The 14,234-nt window shown below is 37.9% G+C and overlaps 1 protein-coding gene across 1 annotated transcript in view; it reads right to left on the reverse strand.

The window, feature by feature from the left end:
* Positions 1 to 14,234, reverse strand: part of LOC127692929 (solute carrier organic anion transporter family member 6C1-like) — a 123,862-nt gene that overhangs the window by 18,583 nt on the left and 91,045 nt on the right. Inside the window, 2 exon segments of the mRNA XM_052193556.1 lie at positions 6,973 to 7,110; positions 9,614 to 9,678. Coding sequence (XP_052049516.1) covers positions 6,973 to 7,110; positions 9,614 to 9,678 — 203 coding nt within the window.

Genomic DNA, 14,234 nt, shown 5'->3' on the forward strand with positions numbered 1-14,234 from the left:
TCTCCTGACTGGCCGGAGGCAGAGTTCTGAAGTGGCTTCTGTGCAGTGAAAGGCACTGTAAATCCGCAGCTGCTTGCAGCCCGGCTGGCCAGCGAAGGTCAGTGGTCGTGGGCACAGGGCCTAACTGGACCCTGTGTCACCTTGGTTCCACTGCTGATGGCCCTTCAGCTGGACCAGCTACTGCTGCACTCTCCCCTTTCATTTCTAATTTTGTTAATTTGGATACTGTCTCTGTGCCCCCTGGTTAATCTGGCTGAGGGTTTATCTATCTTGTTGATATTCTCAAAGAATCAGCTCTTAGATTGGTTGATTCTTTGTATAGTTTTTGTTGTTACTGTTTCTACTTGGTTGATTTCAGCCTTGAGCTTGATTATTTCCTGCCATCTACCCCTCTTGTGTGTATTTGCTTCTTTTTATTCTAGAGTTTTCAAATGTGCTGTCAAGCTACTAGTGTATGCTCTCTCCAGTTTCTTTTTAGAGGCACTCAGAGCCATGATTTTTCCTCTTAGGACTGCTTTCATTGTTTCCCATAGGTTTGGGTATGTTATGGCTTCATTTTCATGAAATTATAAAAAGTCTTTAATTTCTTTCTTTCCTTCTTCCTTCTTTTCTTCCTTCCTTTCTTTTCTTTCTTTCTTCTTTCTTTCTTTCTTTCTTTCTTTCTTTCTTTCTTTCTCTCTTTCTTTCTTTCTTTCTTTCTTTCTTTCCTTCCTTCCTTCCTTCCTTTCTCTCTCTCTCTTTTTCTTTCTCCCTCTCTTTTTCTTTCTCCCTCTCTTTTTCTTTCTCCCTCTTTCTTTCTTTCTTCCTTCCTTCCTTTCTTTCTTTCTTTCTTTCTTTCTTTCTTTCTTTCTCTTTCTTTCTTTCTCTTTCTTTCTTTCTTCCTTCCTTCCTTCCTTTCTTGACCCAGTTATCATTGAGTAGATTGTTGTTCAGCTTCCATGTGCACATGGGGTTTCTGTTTTTGTTGTTGTTGTTATTGCTATTGAAGATTAGCCTTAACCCATAGTGATCTGATAGGAGGCATGAGATTAGTTTGATCTTCTTATATCTGTTGAGGTCTCTTTTGTGACCAATTATATGGTCAGTTTTGGAGAAGTTACCATGAGGTACTGAGAAGAAGGGATATTCTTTAGATTTAGGATAAAATGCTCTATAGATGTCTGTTGAATCCATTGGCCCATAACTTCTGTCAGTTTCACTGTGTCTCTGTTCATTTTGTGTTTTCTTGATCAGTCCATTGGTAAGAGTAGGGTGTTGAAGTACCCCACAACTATTGTGTGAGGTACAATGTGTGCTTTGACTTTTTAGTAAAGTTTCTTTTATGAATGTGGGTGCCCTTGCATTTGGAGCATTGATGTTCAGAATTGCGAGTACTTCTTGGTAGATTTTTCCCTCAATGAGTATGAAGTGTCCTTCATTATGTTTTTTTATGACTTTTGGTTGAAAGTCAATTTTATCTGATAATAGAATGGCTACTCCAACTTGTTTCCTGGGACCATTTTCTTGGAAAATTGTTTTCCAGCCCTTTAAGGTAGTGTTTATCTTTGATACTGAGGTGATATTTCTGTATGTAGGAAAATGCTGGGGCCTCTTTATGTATCAATGCTGTTAGTCTATGTATTTTTGTTGGGGGAATTGATCCATTGATGTCAAGAGATATTAAGGTATAGTCAATGTTGCTTCCTGTTATTTTTGACTTTTTTTTGTTTGTGTGGCTATCTTCTTTTATGTTTGTTAAAAGAAGATTATTTTCTTGCTTTTTCTAGGGTGTAATTTCCATCCTGTGTGGGCATTTTCCATCTATTAGCCTTTGCAGGGCTGGATTTGTGGAAAGATATTGTGTAAATTTTGTTTTGTCATGAAATATCTTGGTTTCTCCATCTATGGTAATTGATAGTTTTGCTGGGTATAGTAGTCTAGGCTGGCATTTGTGTTCTCTTAGGGTCTGTATAAGATCTGCCCAGGATCATCTAGCTTTCATAATCTCTGGTGAGAAGTCTGGTATAATTCTGATAGGTCTACCTTTATATGTTACTTGACCTTTTTCCCTTACTGCTTTTAATATTCTTTCTTTGTTTAGTACATTTGGTGTTTTGATTATTATGTGACAGAAGGCATTTCTTTTCTGGTCCAATCTATTTGGAGTTCTGTAGGATTCTTGTATGTTCATGGGCATCTCTTTCTTTAGGTTAGGAAAGTTTTCTTTTATAATTTTGTTGAAAATATTTACTGGCCCTTTATGTTGGGAATCTTCACTTTCTTCTATACATATTATCCTTAGGTTTGGTCTTCTCATTGTGTCCTGGATTTCCTGAATGTTTTGGGTTAGGAGTTTTTGCATTTTGCATTTTCTTTGACTATTGGGTCAATGTTTTCTATGGTATTTTCTGCATCTGAGATTCTCTCTTCTATCTCTTGAATTCTGTTGTTGATTCTTGCATCTATGACTCCTGATTTCTTTCTTAGGTTTTCTATCTCCAGAGTTGTCTCCCTTTCTGATTTCTTCATTGCTTCTACTTCCATTTTTATATCCTGGATGGTTTTGCTCAATTCCTTCACCTGTTTGGTTGTGTTTTGCTATAATTCTTTAAGGGTTTTTTGTGTTTCCTCTTTAAGTGTTTCTACATGTTTATCTGTGTTCTCCTGTATTTCTTTAAGAGAGTTATTTATGTACTTCTTGAAGTCCTCTATCAACATCATGAGATGCTATTTTAAATCAGAGTCTTCCTTTTCTGGTGCATTAGGGTGACTAGGACTTGTTGTGGTGGGAGAACTGGGTTCTGATGATGCCAAGTAGCCTTAGTTTCTATTGCTCGTATTCTTTTGTTGTTGTTGTTGTTGTTGTTTTTGTTTTTTGTTTTGTTTTTTTTACTTTTTATTATTTTTTTATTTACATTGCAAATGATTTCCCCTTTTCTGGGTCCTCACTCCCCGCAAGTCCCATAAGCCCTCTGCCGTCCCCCTATTCTTCCATCCACCCCTTCCCAATTCCCTGTTCTGGAATTCCCCTATACTCTTGCACTGAGTCTTTCCAGAACCAGGGGCCACTCTCCATTCTTTTTGGACATCATTTAATTTGTGGATTATGTCCTGGGTATTCAAAGTTTCTAGGCTAATATCCACTTATCAGTGAGTGCATACCATGATTGATCTTTTGAGACTGGGTTACCTCACTTAGTATGATGTTCTCCAGCTCCATCCATTTGTCTAAGAATTTCATGAATTCATTGTTTCTAATAGCTGAATAGTACTCCATTGTGTAAATATACCACATTTTTTTTATCCATTCCTCCGTTGAAGGACACCTGGGTTCTTTCCAGCTTCTGGCTACTACAAATAGGGCTGTTATGAACATAGTGGAGCATGTGTCCTTATTGCATGCTGAAGAATCCTCTGGATATATGCCCAGTAGTGATATAACAGGGTCCTCAGGAAGTGACATGCCCAGTTTTCCAAACTGATTTCCAAACTGACCGCCAGACTGATTTCCAAAGTAGTTGCACCATCTTGCAATTCCACCAGCAGTGGAGGAGTGTTCCTCTTTCTCCACATCCTCGCCAACACCTGCTGTCTCCTGAGTTTTTGACCTTAGCCATTCTGCTGGTGTGAGGTGAAATCTCTGGGTTGTTTTGATTTGCATTTCCCTAATAATTAATGATGTTGAACATTTCTTAAGGTGTTTCTCAGCTCTCCAAAGTTCTTCATGTGAAAATTCTTTGTTTAGCTCCGTACCCCACTTTTTAATGGGGTTATTTGGTTCTCTGGGTTCTACTTTCTTGAGTTCTTGTATATATTAGATATTAGCCCTCTGTCGGATTTAGGGTTGGTGAAGATCCTTTCCCAGTCTGTTGGTTGACATTTTGTCCTTTTGACGGTGTCCTTTTTCTTACAGAAACTTTGTAGTTTTATGAGGTCCCATTTGTCAATTCTTGATCTTAGAGCATAAGCTATTGGTGTTCTATTCAGGAACTTTTCCCCTGTGCCCATATCTTCCAGGGTCTTCTCCAGTTTCTTTTCGATTAGTTTCAGTGTGTCAGGTTTTATGTGGAGGTCCTTGATCCATTTGGAGTTGAGCTTGGTACAAGGAGATAAGAATGGATCGATGCACATTCTTCTGCATTCTGACCTCCAATTGAACCAGCACCATTTGTTAAAAAGACTATCTTTTTTCCACTGGATGCTTTCAGCTCCTTTGTCGAAGACCAAGTGACCATAGGTGTGTTGGTTCATTTCCGGGTCTTCAATCCTATTCCATTGATCTGCTTGCCTGATATTGTACCAATACCATGCAGTTTTTATCACTATTGCTCTGTAGTAGAGTTTAAAGTCTGGGATATTGAATCCCCCTGAAGTTCTTTTACTGTTGAGAATAGTTTTAGCTATCCTGGGTGTTTTGTTATTCCAGATGAATTTGAGTATTGCTCTTTCTTGCTCTATGAAGAACTAGGTTGGGATTTTTATGGGAATAGCATTGAATCTGTAGATTGCCTTTGGCAAGATGCCCATTTTTATTATATTAATCCTGCCAATCCACGAGCATGGAAGGTTTTTCTATTTTCTGAGACCTTCTTCAATTTCCTTCTTCAGAGATCTGAAGTTCTTGTCATATAGGTCTTTCACTTGTTTGGTTAGAGTCACCCCAAGATACTTTATGCTGTTTGTAGCTATTGTGAAGGGGGTCATATTTCCCTAATTTCTTTCTCAGTCTGCTTATCCTTTGAATATATAAAGGCTACTAATTTGCTTGCGTTGATTTTGTAGCCAGCCACTTTGCTGAAGTTGTTTACTAGCTCTAGGAGTTCTCTAGTAGAGTTTTTAGGGTCACTTAAGTAAATGATCATATCATCTGCAAATAGTGATAGTTTGACTTCTTCCTTTCCAATTTGTATCCCTTTGACTTCATTCTGTTGTCTAATTGCTCTAGCTAGGACTTCAAGAACTATATTGAAAAGATATGGAGAGAGGGGGCAGCCTTGTCTAGACCCTGATTTTAGTGTGATTGCTTCAAGTTTCTCTCCATTTAGTTTGATGTTGGCTACCGGTTTGCTGTATATTGCTTTTACTATGTTTAGATATGGGCCTTGAATTCCTGTCCTTTCCAAGACTTTTAGCAGGAAAGGATGCTGAATTTTGTCAAATGCCTTTTCACCATCTAATGAAATGATCATGTGGTTTTTTTCTTTGAGTTTATTTATGTAGTGGATAGCATTTATGGATTTCCTTATATTGAACCATCCCTGCATCTCTGGGATGAAGCCTACTTGATCAAGTCACAACATACACAAATCTATGGGACACAATGAAAGCAGTGCTAAGAGGAAAACTCATAGCTTTGAGTGCCTCCCAAAAGAAATTTGAGAGAGCTTACACTAGAAGATTAATGGAACAACTGAAAACCCTGGAACAAGAAGAAGCTTATTCACCCAGGAGGAGAAGAAGACAGGAAATCATCAAACTCAGGGCTGAAATCAATCAAGTAGAAACCAAGAGAACCATACAAAGAATCAACAAAACCAAAAGCTGGTTCTTTGAAAAAATCAACAAGATAGATAAACCTTTAGCCAGACTAACCAAAGGGCACAGAGAAAGTATCCAAATTAACAAAATTAGAAATGAAAATGGAGATATTACAACAGAAACCGAGGAAATTCAAAAAATCATCAGATCCTACTACAAAAACCTATACTCAACACAACTGGAGAATCTGGAGGAAATGAACATTTTCTTAGATAGATACCAATTTTCAAAATTGAACCAGGATCAAATAGACCATCTAAACAGACTCTTAACCCCTAAAGAAATAGAAGAGGTCATAGATAGGCTTCCAACCAAAAGAAGCACAGGACCAGATGGTTTCAGTGCAGAATTCTATCAGACCTTCAAAGAAGACTTAACACCAATACTCTTCAAACTTTTCCACCAAATAGAAACAGAAGGAACACTATCCAACTGCTTCTTCGAAGCCACTATTACGCTGACACCAAAACCACACAAAGATCCAACTAAGAAAGAGAATTTCAGGCCAATTTCCCTTATGAATATCAATGCAAAAATACTAAATAAAATTCTTGCCCACCGAATCCAAGAACACATCAAAACGATCATCCACCATGATCAAGTATTGCTTGTATTCTTGTGTTTGCCTTTTGCCATCTGATTATCTCTGGTGTTAGGTAATCTTGCTGTCTTTGATTGTAGCTTGTCTGTCCTGCCAGCCTGTGTGTCAGTACTCCTGGGAGACCAGTTCTCTCTGCAAGTTCAGCTCTGTGCTTGCAGGTATGTAGGCCCTCCTGGGAGACCAGCTCTCTCCTAGTGGTATTTGTGTATGTAACTCTGTGGCCCAGAGTTATCTCTGGGTGCAGACAGAAATTGAAAGCTTCCAGTCCCAGGCTTCTGTTTCCTGAGTGTTTTGTATGGATACCTTTGAGCAGCAGGGGTGTTGCTACCTGCACTCACAGGCCTGTCTGCACTCAAAAGAGCTAGCTATCTCCCTGTGCCACCTGGGTATGGAGCTCTATAATGGAGGATCCTCATCAGCTGGTGCACAGAAACTACAAGGCTCCTGTTCCAGGCTTCCCCTGGGTTCCTGTGTCCTGTGGGTTCCAGGCATGTTCCTCTGAAAAGAAGGGGTGTTTCTAACTGCACTCACAGGTCTGCCTGCACTCCTGGAATACTAGCTATCTCCCTGCACCACCTGGGTATGGAGCCCTGTGGCAGAGGATTCTCACCTGAAGCAGACAGAAACCAGAAGCGATTATCACACTTTTAAATGTATAACAGAAATCTAGAGGACATTTAACAGAAAAATGTAAGCATTTACATAACTTATGTATTACAAGTTCATGGAATAATTTCTACATAATTCTGTAAGCCTTTAATTATCAAAGTTCTCATTCATAGTTATTACCTTCATATAAACAATAGAAAAATTTAAAATTAACTATTTAAGTTTATGAAATTTATATCACTTACACATTCCCACAAATATGAAGATCAATTTTTCCTTATGATAGATCCAACAACGCACTTTTCTTCCACATTCATTAATATCCCAGAAACTACAACATAAAGCTGCGTGTCTTGTAAAAAATATTGGTGCAGGGACTGATCCTATAAAGAAGTCAATGATTAGAAAGAAGTACTTCATTAAAAAAAAAATCAGGATACGAATAATTTCTTCTCAAGAAACACACACACACACACACACACACACACACACACACACACACACACAAGATCCTCTAAAAAATATGTAAAATTCTGTAAAAGCCTTTTCTCTATTGGCTTAAAAACTTGATAATCAATATCCTGATGCTTACATATACACCAATGTTAGTAGTTTGTAATGATTTTAGAATTCTGTTCATGCTGTTGTTTGCAACATACATATTTACAGCAAAGGAACTATACTACATGATTTTTTTACTCCAACTATCTTTAAAGATGAGACTTTTAATAACCAAAAGTGACTTCATACTATTAATTGATTGCATTCTCTTGTCTATTTCTCTTAAGAATGTTCTCTTGTTCTCTGGAAATATATTCCAAGTGTCTCCAGTGGATGTTTGAAACTATATGTGGCACTAACCTGTTTGTACATACATAAACACAAACAAACTCTGGCTTGTGGTGTGTGTGTGTGTGTGTGTGTATGTGTGTATGCATGCGTGTGTGCTTTAAATGTTTTTTGATGTGTTGCTATCAAGTAAATCACATTTTTATTAGAAATTTTCTTTCTTTACATTTCAAATGTTATCCTCTTTCCTTATTTGCCTCTGAAAATCCCCCATTCCTCAGTGTCCTGACCTGGCATTCCTCTACACTGGGGCATCCAGGCTTCACAGGACCAAGGGCCTCTCCTCTCATTGATGTCTAACTAAGCCATCCTCTGTTACATATGTAGCTGAAGCCATGGGTCCCTCCATGTGTACTCTTTAGTTGGTGATAAAACACATGTCTATTCATATTCTTTTAATTTAGCTTAAAAGCTAGTGAGATCATAAATCATCTATCATTCTTCGTTTTGATGGACTCATCCTCTATTCCTCTCCCCTACATCTCATTCCCATTCCTTTAAAACCACAGCACCCAGTATTTCTCTCTGTGGTTTCATATCACATGAGTTTTATCATTCTCCTTTATATACTTTTCCTCAAACTGCAACACCATTGTTGTATATGTAACTTCTTCATGAAAACTTCATTTTCTCTGAGGCTTTCCTGGCCCTTCTTTTGCTGCTCTATTATTCCACTCTGCCAAAACCCCTCTATTCCCTACGTTCTACCTCTCAACTTTCATCTCAACTATATTCTGCCATCCATCCCCCCCACACCTCCCCCCCCAACACCCCGCACCAAGTACATCCATCCTATTAAGCAATGGGCCATTTCTAGTTTCAACATCTACTTTGGATAAAACCTACAAATGATCAGAACCTATGATCCACATACGACTAGGAACATCTAGAATTATATTGTTGGACATGAGTGACCTCACTCAATATAATTCCTTTTGGTTATGTGCATTTTCCTACAAGTTTCTCAATGTCATTTTTCATTACTGGTAAACAAAGTTATACTATGTATATGTATGCATCCTCAGGGCCCATTCATCATCTGATGACTATCTAAGTTGCCATTCTTATCTGTAACACAATATAAAATCAATGAGCATGAATATGCTGGTATCTATGTGATAAGATATCAGTTCCTTTGTTTATATGCCCAGGAATGATAGAATAAGGTCATGTGATAAGAATTATTTCAGAGTTTGAACATATGTGTACCACATTTGTAAATAACACTCTCTATGAACATACGTAATGTTAAGTGAAAATCTCAGTAACAACCACATTTTTCTTTCTGTTGGTTATTTGTTAGGGAGGCTGTAGAGGCACTTGAAACAATATGGTCTAGGGACATTGATGATAGTACCACCACATCTAGACTCTATGACCAGATTACTGAAGACAAAACACACTTTAGTTATAGCACACAGAGAAAACTGCCCTGAAATCTCTTTGCTGACTAGTGTTCATAGATCTGTGCAAGTTTTTCTGATGGAGAAAAGTAGGGTATTATCCATGGCCAGAACAAAGTACAGCACACCGCTTTCAGGCAGTTAGTGCCCATGGTGCAATAGTGGCAAGACTGTTTATATGACAACCAACCCCTTTTTAATTGAATCGGAGAACTCTTCTGCAGGAGGAAATTTATGAATACTAATATAAATATGGCCAAAAACTATGATTAGGGAAAATATTACACAGAACATATTTCTTATGGGAATCCACAAGCATACAAGTATAGCATTATCTTGAATATGTGGATGTTTTATAAAATCTATAATTTGTGTGAGAAGATGAAGGCACTTGAGCTCCAAATGCAAGGCTTCACCTTACACAACATAATTGATGCCTATTTTGTTTAATTGTGTGGCTTATATTTTACCTAACTTCTCTCTGTATTTACTTAACTTCTAAATAGTTCAGAGCAATCTCATATTCAGTTTTGTTTCACTTTACAGCATTACATATTGAAGTTTAAATATATGTGACAATTTACATAGCAAAGATGAACAATTTTGTACATTTAATATAGCTGAAAACACATACCAATGAATCTCCAAATTGTAAATGTCACACCAAGGCTCATTGAATTCCAACTGGCAGGTACACTTCTGAAAGCAAAAAGCAATATTTCCTGTGAGTAGCACATGCTACGTTCATTGTTAAATGTGTATATTATACTTAATTTATACTACAAATATTTAGCTGGTTGACAAAAGTTCAATTTGGCCAATGAACATCATGTTTATCTGTCTATTTAGCCATTATTTAACAAGACTAAAAACTCAAACCTTCTAATTCTTTCCATGGGAGAGAACATTAGAGATTATATCTGACTGAGCCACCTTTTCTTAAGACTACTCAGCTCTCTTTAGCTCTCACGTTGACTTTCCTCCCTCTGCCAGGTGTGGTATTACTTAGAGTCCATTTTGGCATTGTTATGTTCACACTGTATTTTCCTAGTTTGCTGTTTCTAGTGGATTCTATACTCCACAAACTGTATTTTAGTAAGTCTACACTTAACATTCTGGCCTTTGATTGGGTTTTAACTAAATGGCACTTAGAATGAAGGAGCGAGCTTAAATCCAGTCTTTACCTTCAGGATCCTCCCTGTGGTTACATGGGGTGAGTGAGCTCCACAGAAGGTTGTCTTCCTTAGAAGGGCTCCTCTCACTCGCATTCCCTGCAGAGTATGGTGTCTGCATACCACACTATGGAATGGAGTTCCTTACATCCAGCCTACATTTAGTTGTAACTTTATTCAGTTTTCCTTGTATCATCCTATTTCTGAGTTTTCCCTCTTTTATGTGGTACCCTTATTATGTTCACAACTCCAAATGAAAATAAATAAAAAATAACTTTACATCATTTAAAAGAGGAGACACTAACTCACATTCATGAAAACAAGTCTAATTTGTCAAGCTTTACACAGAAAGACGTCATTAAAGGTAGAAAAGGCTTATTGGGAAGAATGAAAGTTCAGCAGGTACAGAAGAATGGTAAAAAGAAAAATCTAAAATTTATTATATACATTCACGAGTAAAAGTTAAGATATTTTATTTCTTTTTTGTTTTTGACAGAAATTTATACAGATTTTAATAAATTTATTCAGTGCCCCCTTATTACAGCAGCCCAGCCCTCCTCTCTTCAAAGATCCATAATTACAAATCTCTTCTCCCCCACCCCATCCTCAGAGATAGAGGAGCTGTCTTGTGTACCAGTCCTCTCTGGAACATCCAGTTACAGCATACCTAAGCACATTCTCTCTCACTGAGGCCCAACAGGACTGTTTGGTGAGAGGAATGTGATCCAATGGCGGGGATTGTCAGAGACAGACATTTCTCCCACTGTTAGGGGATGAACATGAAGACTAAGATTCAATTCTGCTACAAATCTATAGAGGCCTCGGTCCAGCCCCTACTTGCTCTTTGGTTGGCGGTTCAGTCTCTGAAGCCCCACATTGGGCCCAGATCAGTTTACTCTGTGGGTTTTCTTTTGGTGTTCTTTGACTTTCCAGCTTTCTAACTTTCAATCTTCTACTATATTTTTATTGAATGCATCATGTATTTGTTTAAGAAGAAAAAGTAATTAGATCTTTTAAATCAACACCTTGAGCTTTGTGAGAAATATGTATCCATTTTCATTTTTCTACGTACAGATGACCAGTTAGACCACACTATTTAATGAAGATACTTTCTTTTGTCCAGTTTTGAATTCTTTGTCAAAGATGAAGTGTACATAAGAGTGTGGGTTTATTTCAGGGTCTTCAATTCTAATCTGTTGATCGACCATGCAGTTTTTATCACTATTGCTTTGTGGTGCAGCTTGAGGTGATTGATGGTGTTTCCCCAGAAGTCCTTTAATTGTTTAGAATTGTTTTCCCTAGCTTCAGTTTTTTGTTTTTCCATATGAAATTGAGAATTGCTTATACCATGTCTGTGAGGAATTATGTTGGAATTTTGATAGGGATAGAATTTAATCTGTAGATTGCTTTTGGTAGACTAGCCATTTTTACTATGTTAATCCTACCAATACATGAGCATGGGAGATCTCTCCATTTTCTGAGATTTTTTTTTTTATTTTCCTCTTGAGTGGATTGAAGAAGTTCTTTACTCTAAGATTTTTTTATTATTATTTATAACTATTTTGAAGGGTCTTATTTCCTGATATTCTTTTCAGGCCATTTATCATCTGTATATAGGAGGACTACTGATTTGAGTAAATTTTATATCTAACCACCTTGCTGAATTTGTTTAACAGTTGGAGAATGTCTCTGCTAGGATTTTTTTTCGGTTCACATTTGTATACTATTATATCATCTGAAAACAGTGATACTTTGACTTCTTTGCCAATTTGTAGCCCCTTGTTTTCCTGTTGTTGCCATATTGCTCTAGCTAGAACTTCAAGTACTATATTGAATAGGTATATGGAGAGTCCAAGGGTATCAAGAACATCAACATAAAACCAGGAACACTGAATCTAATAGAAGAGAAATTGGTAAAGAGCCTCGAACTCATTGGCGCAGGGGAAATTCCTTAAATAGAATGCCAATGGCTCAGGCTCGAAGATCAAGAATTGATAAATGAGACCTCATGAAACTGAAAAGTTTCTGGAAGGCAAAAGACATAGCAAATATGACAAATATGAAACCCACAGATTGGAAAAAAAATCTTCACTAGCCCCACATCCAATAGAGGCTAATATCCAAAATGTATAAAGAACTCAAAAAGCTAATCTCCTAAAAACAAAACAACCAATTGAAAAACTGAGGTATATAGTTATGAATTCACAGCAGAGGAATCTTGCAGGGCTGAGAACACTTAAAGCAACGTTTAAAGTCCTTAGTTATTAGGAAATTACAAATCAGAAATACTCTGAGATTCTACCTTAAACCACTCAGGATAGCTGAGATCAAAAACTCAGGTGAAGGCATGATGGCAAACATGTGGAGAAATGAAGCACTCCTCCATCTCTTGTGGGATATTTCATAGTGGTCCACCCACTTGGGAAATCAGTCTGGCTGTTCATCAGAAAACTGTAAATAGATCTACCTTATGACCCAGCAATACCACTCTTAAGCATATATCCAAAAGATGCCACACACAGGGCCATGTGCTCTAATGTGTTCATGGAAGACTAATCTGTGAAAGCTAGAAGCTGGAAAAAACCCAGATATCCTATAACTGAAAGGCTAAAGAGAATTTAGCTCATTTACACAATGGAATACTATTCAGCTGTTAAGTATGAGGACATCAATTTTGCAGGCAAATGAATTGAACTAGAAAATATCTGCCTGTGTGAGGTAACTTAGACCCCAAAGGACATGAATGGTATGTACTCAATAATAGATGGATATTAGCCAAAAATGTACAGAGTTCCTAGGATACAATCCACAGTACTTAAGAAGGTTGACAAACAGTAGGGCCCATGTTAGGATGTTTCAATTCCACCTGGGAGGGAGAAGAAAACAATCAAGGGAGTGAGAAGGATGGAGGGATCTAGGTGAGAGAGGGAAAGGAGAGAGAAAAGGGGATGATAATCAGGTATGGTTTTCAGGGTGGGGGAGCAGGTGATAAAAGAGGAAGAAGCCCTGGCAGTCAGCAGAATGAAAGAAATACACAACCTCAAGGGGAGGGGGCTGGGATGTGGGAGTAACCTCTGGAATGTACCAAAGACCTGGGAGGTGATAGATTCTCAGGACTCTAAGGGAGGGACCTACATGAAATGTCAACAGTGTATAGTCCTTGTATAGTCCTTGTATAGTCCACCTCCAGGAGAAAGGCAGGGCATCAAATGCAGGAACGGGGTTGCCATGCCACAGTCAAAAATTCTGACCCAGAATCGTTCCTGTCTCAAAAAAACTGCATGGATAAAACAGAGATGAGACTTAGGGAAAGGTAGCTTTCAATGACGGGCCCAGCATTTCTAGGGAAGGCTGCAAATTTTGACAAGATTACTGATACTGTCCTGTGCTTACAGACTGGAACTCAACACTGCTGTCCTCTGAGAGGCTCAATAAACAGCTGGCTGAGAAAGATGAAGATACTACATGCAACTAATGGGCTGATGTCTTGGACCCCTGTGACTGAATTAGGGAAAGGCTGGAAGAAATTTAGGAGGAGGGTGACCCTTAGGAAGACCAGCCATCTCAACTAATGGGGATCCCTAAGAGTTCTCAAATACTGAGCCACCAGCCAGTAAATGAACTGGATTAAGGTCCTTGACACTTATATAACTGAGAACTGCCTGGTCTGACCTCAATGGGAGAAGAAGTGCCTAACTTTCAAGAGAAACTTGAGGCCCCAGGTTGAGTAATAAAAAAGTAATGAAACAAAGGGAAAAACCAGCACCATGTACTGTACATTCACTATTTATTTCCTTGTACTAAAACTTTAAACATTATCCAAAATGCCTAATTTATAAAATACAGCATTAGTACTCATAATTAATAGTTTCATAATTCCTGCCTCTATCTTTCAGAATTTTGAATATAAAAATGAATGCATTCTTGGGGAAGCTAAACAAGATGTAACATAGCACACAAACCTTCATGCGTGTAAATACAGCTGGCCTCCTTTACTGACTTTTGCCTCCTGATTTTTTCTCTCTTCTACCCTTCTCATGATCTATTAAAGGTTATCACTCTAATTACCTTTAAATGCTTCCA

The sequence above is a fragment of the Apodemus sylvaticus genome, chromosome 9 (assembly GCF_947179515.1).
Source record: "Apodemus sylvaticus chromosome 9, mApoSyl1.1, whole genome shotgun sequence".
NCBI classification, from domain to species: Eukaryota; Metazoa; Chordata; class Mammalia; order Rodentia; family Muridae; genus Apodemus; species Apodemus sylvaticus.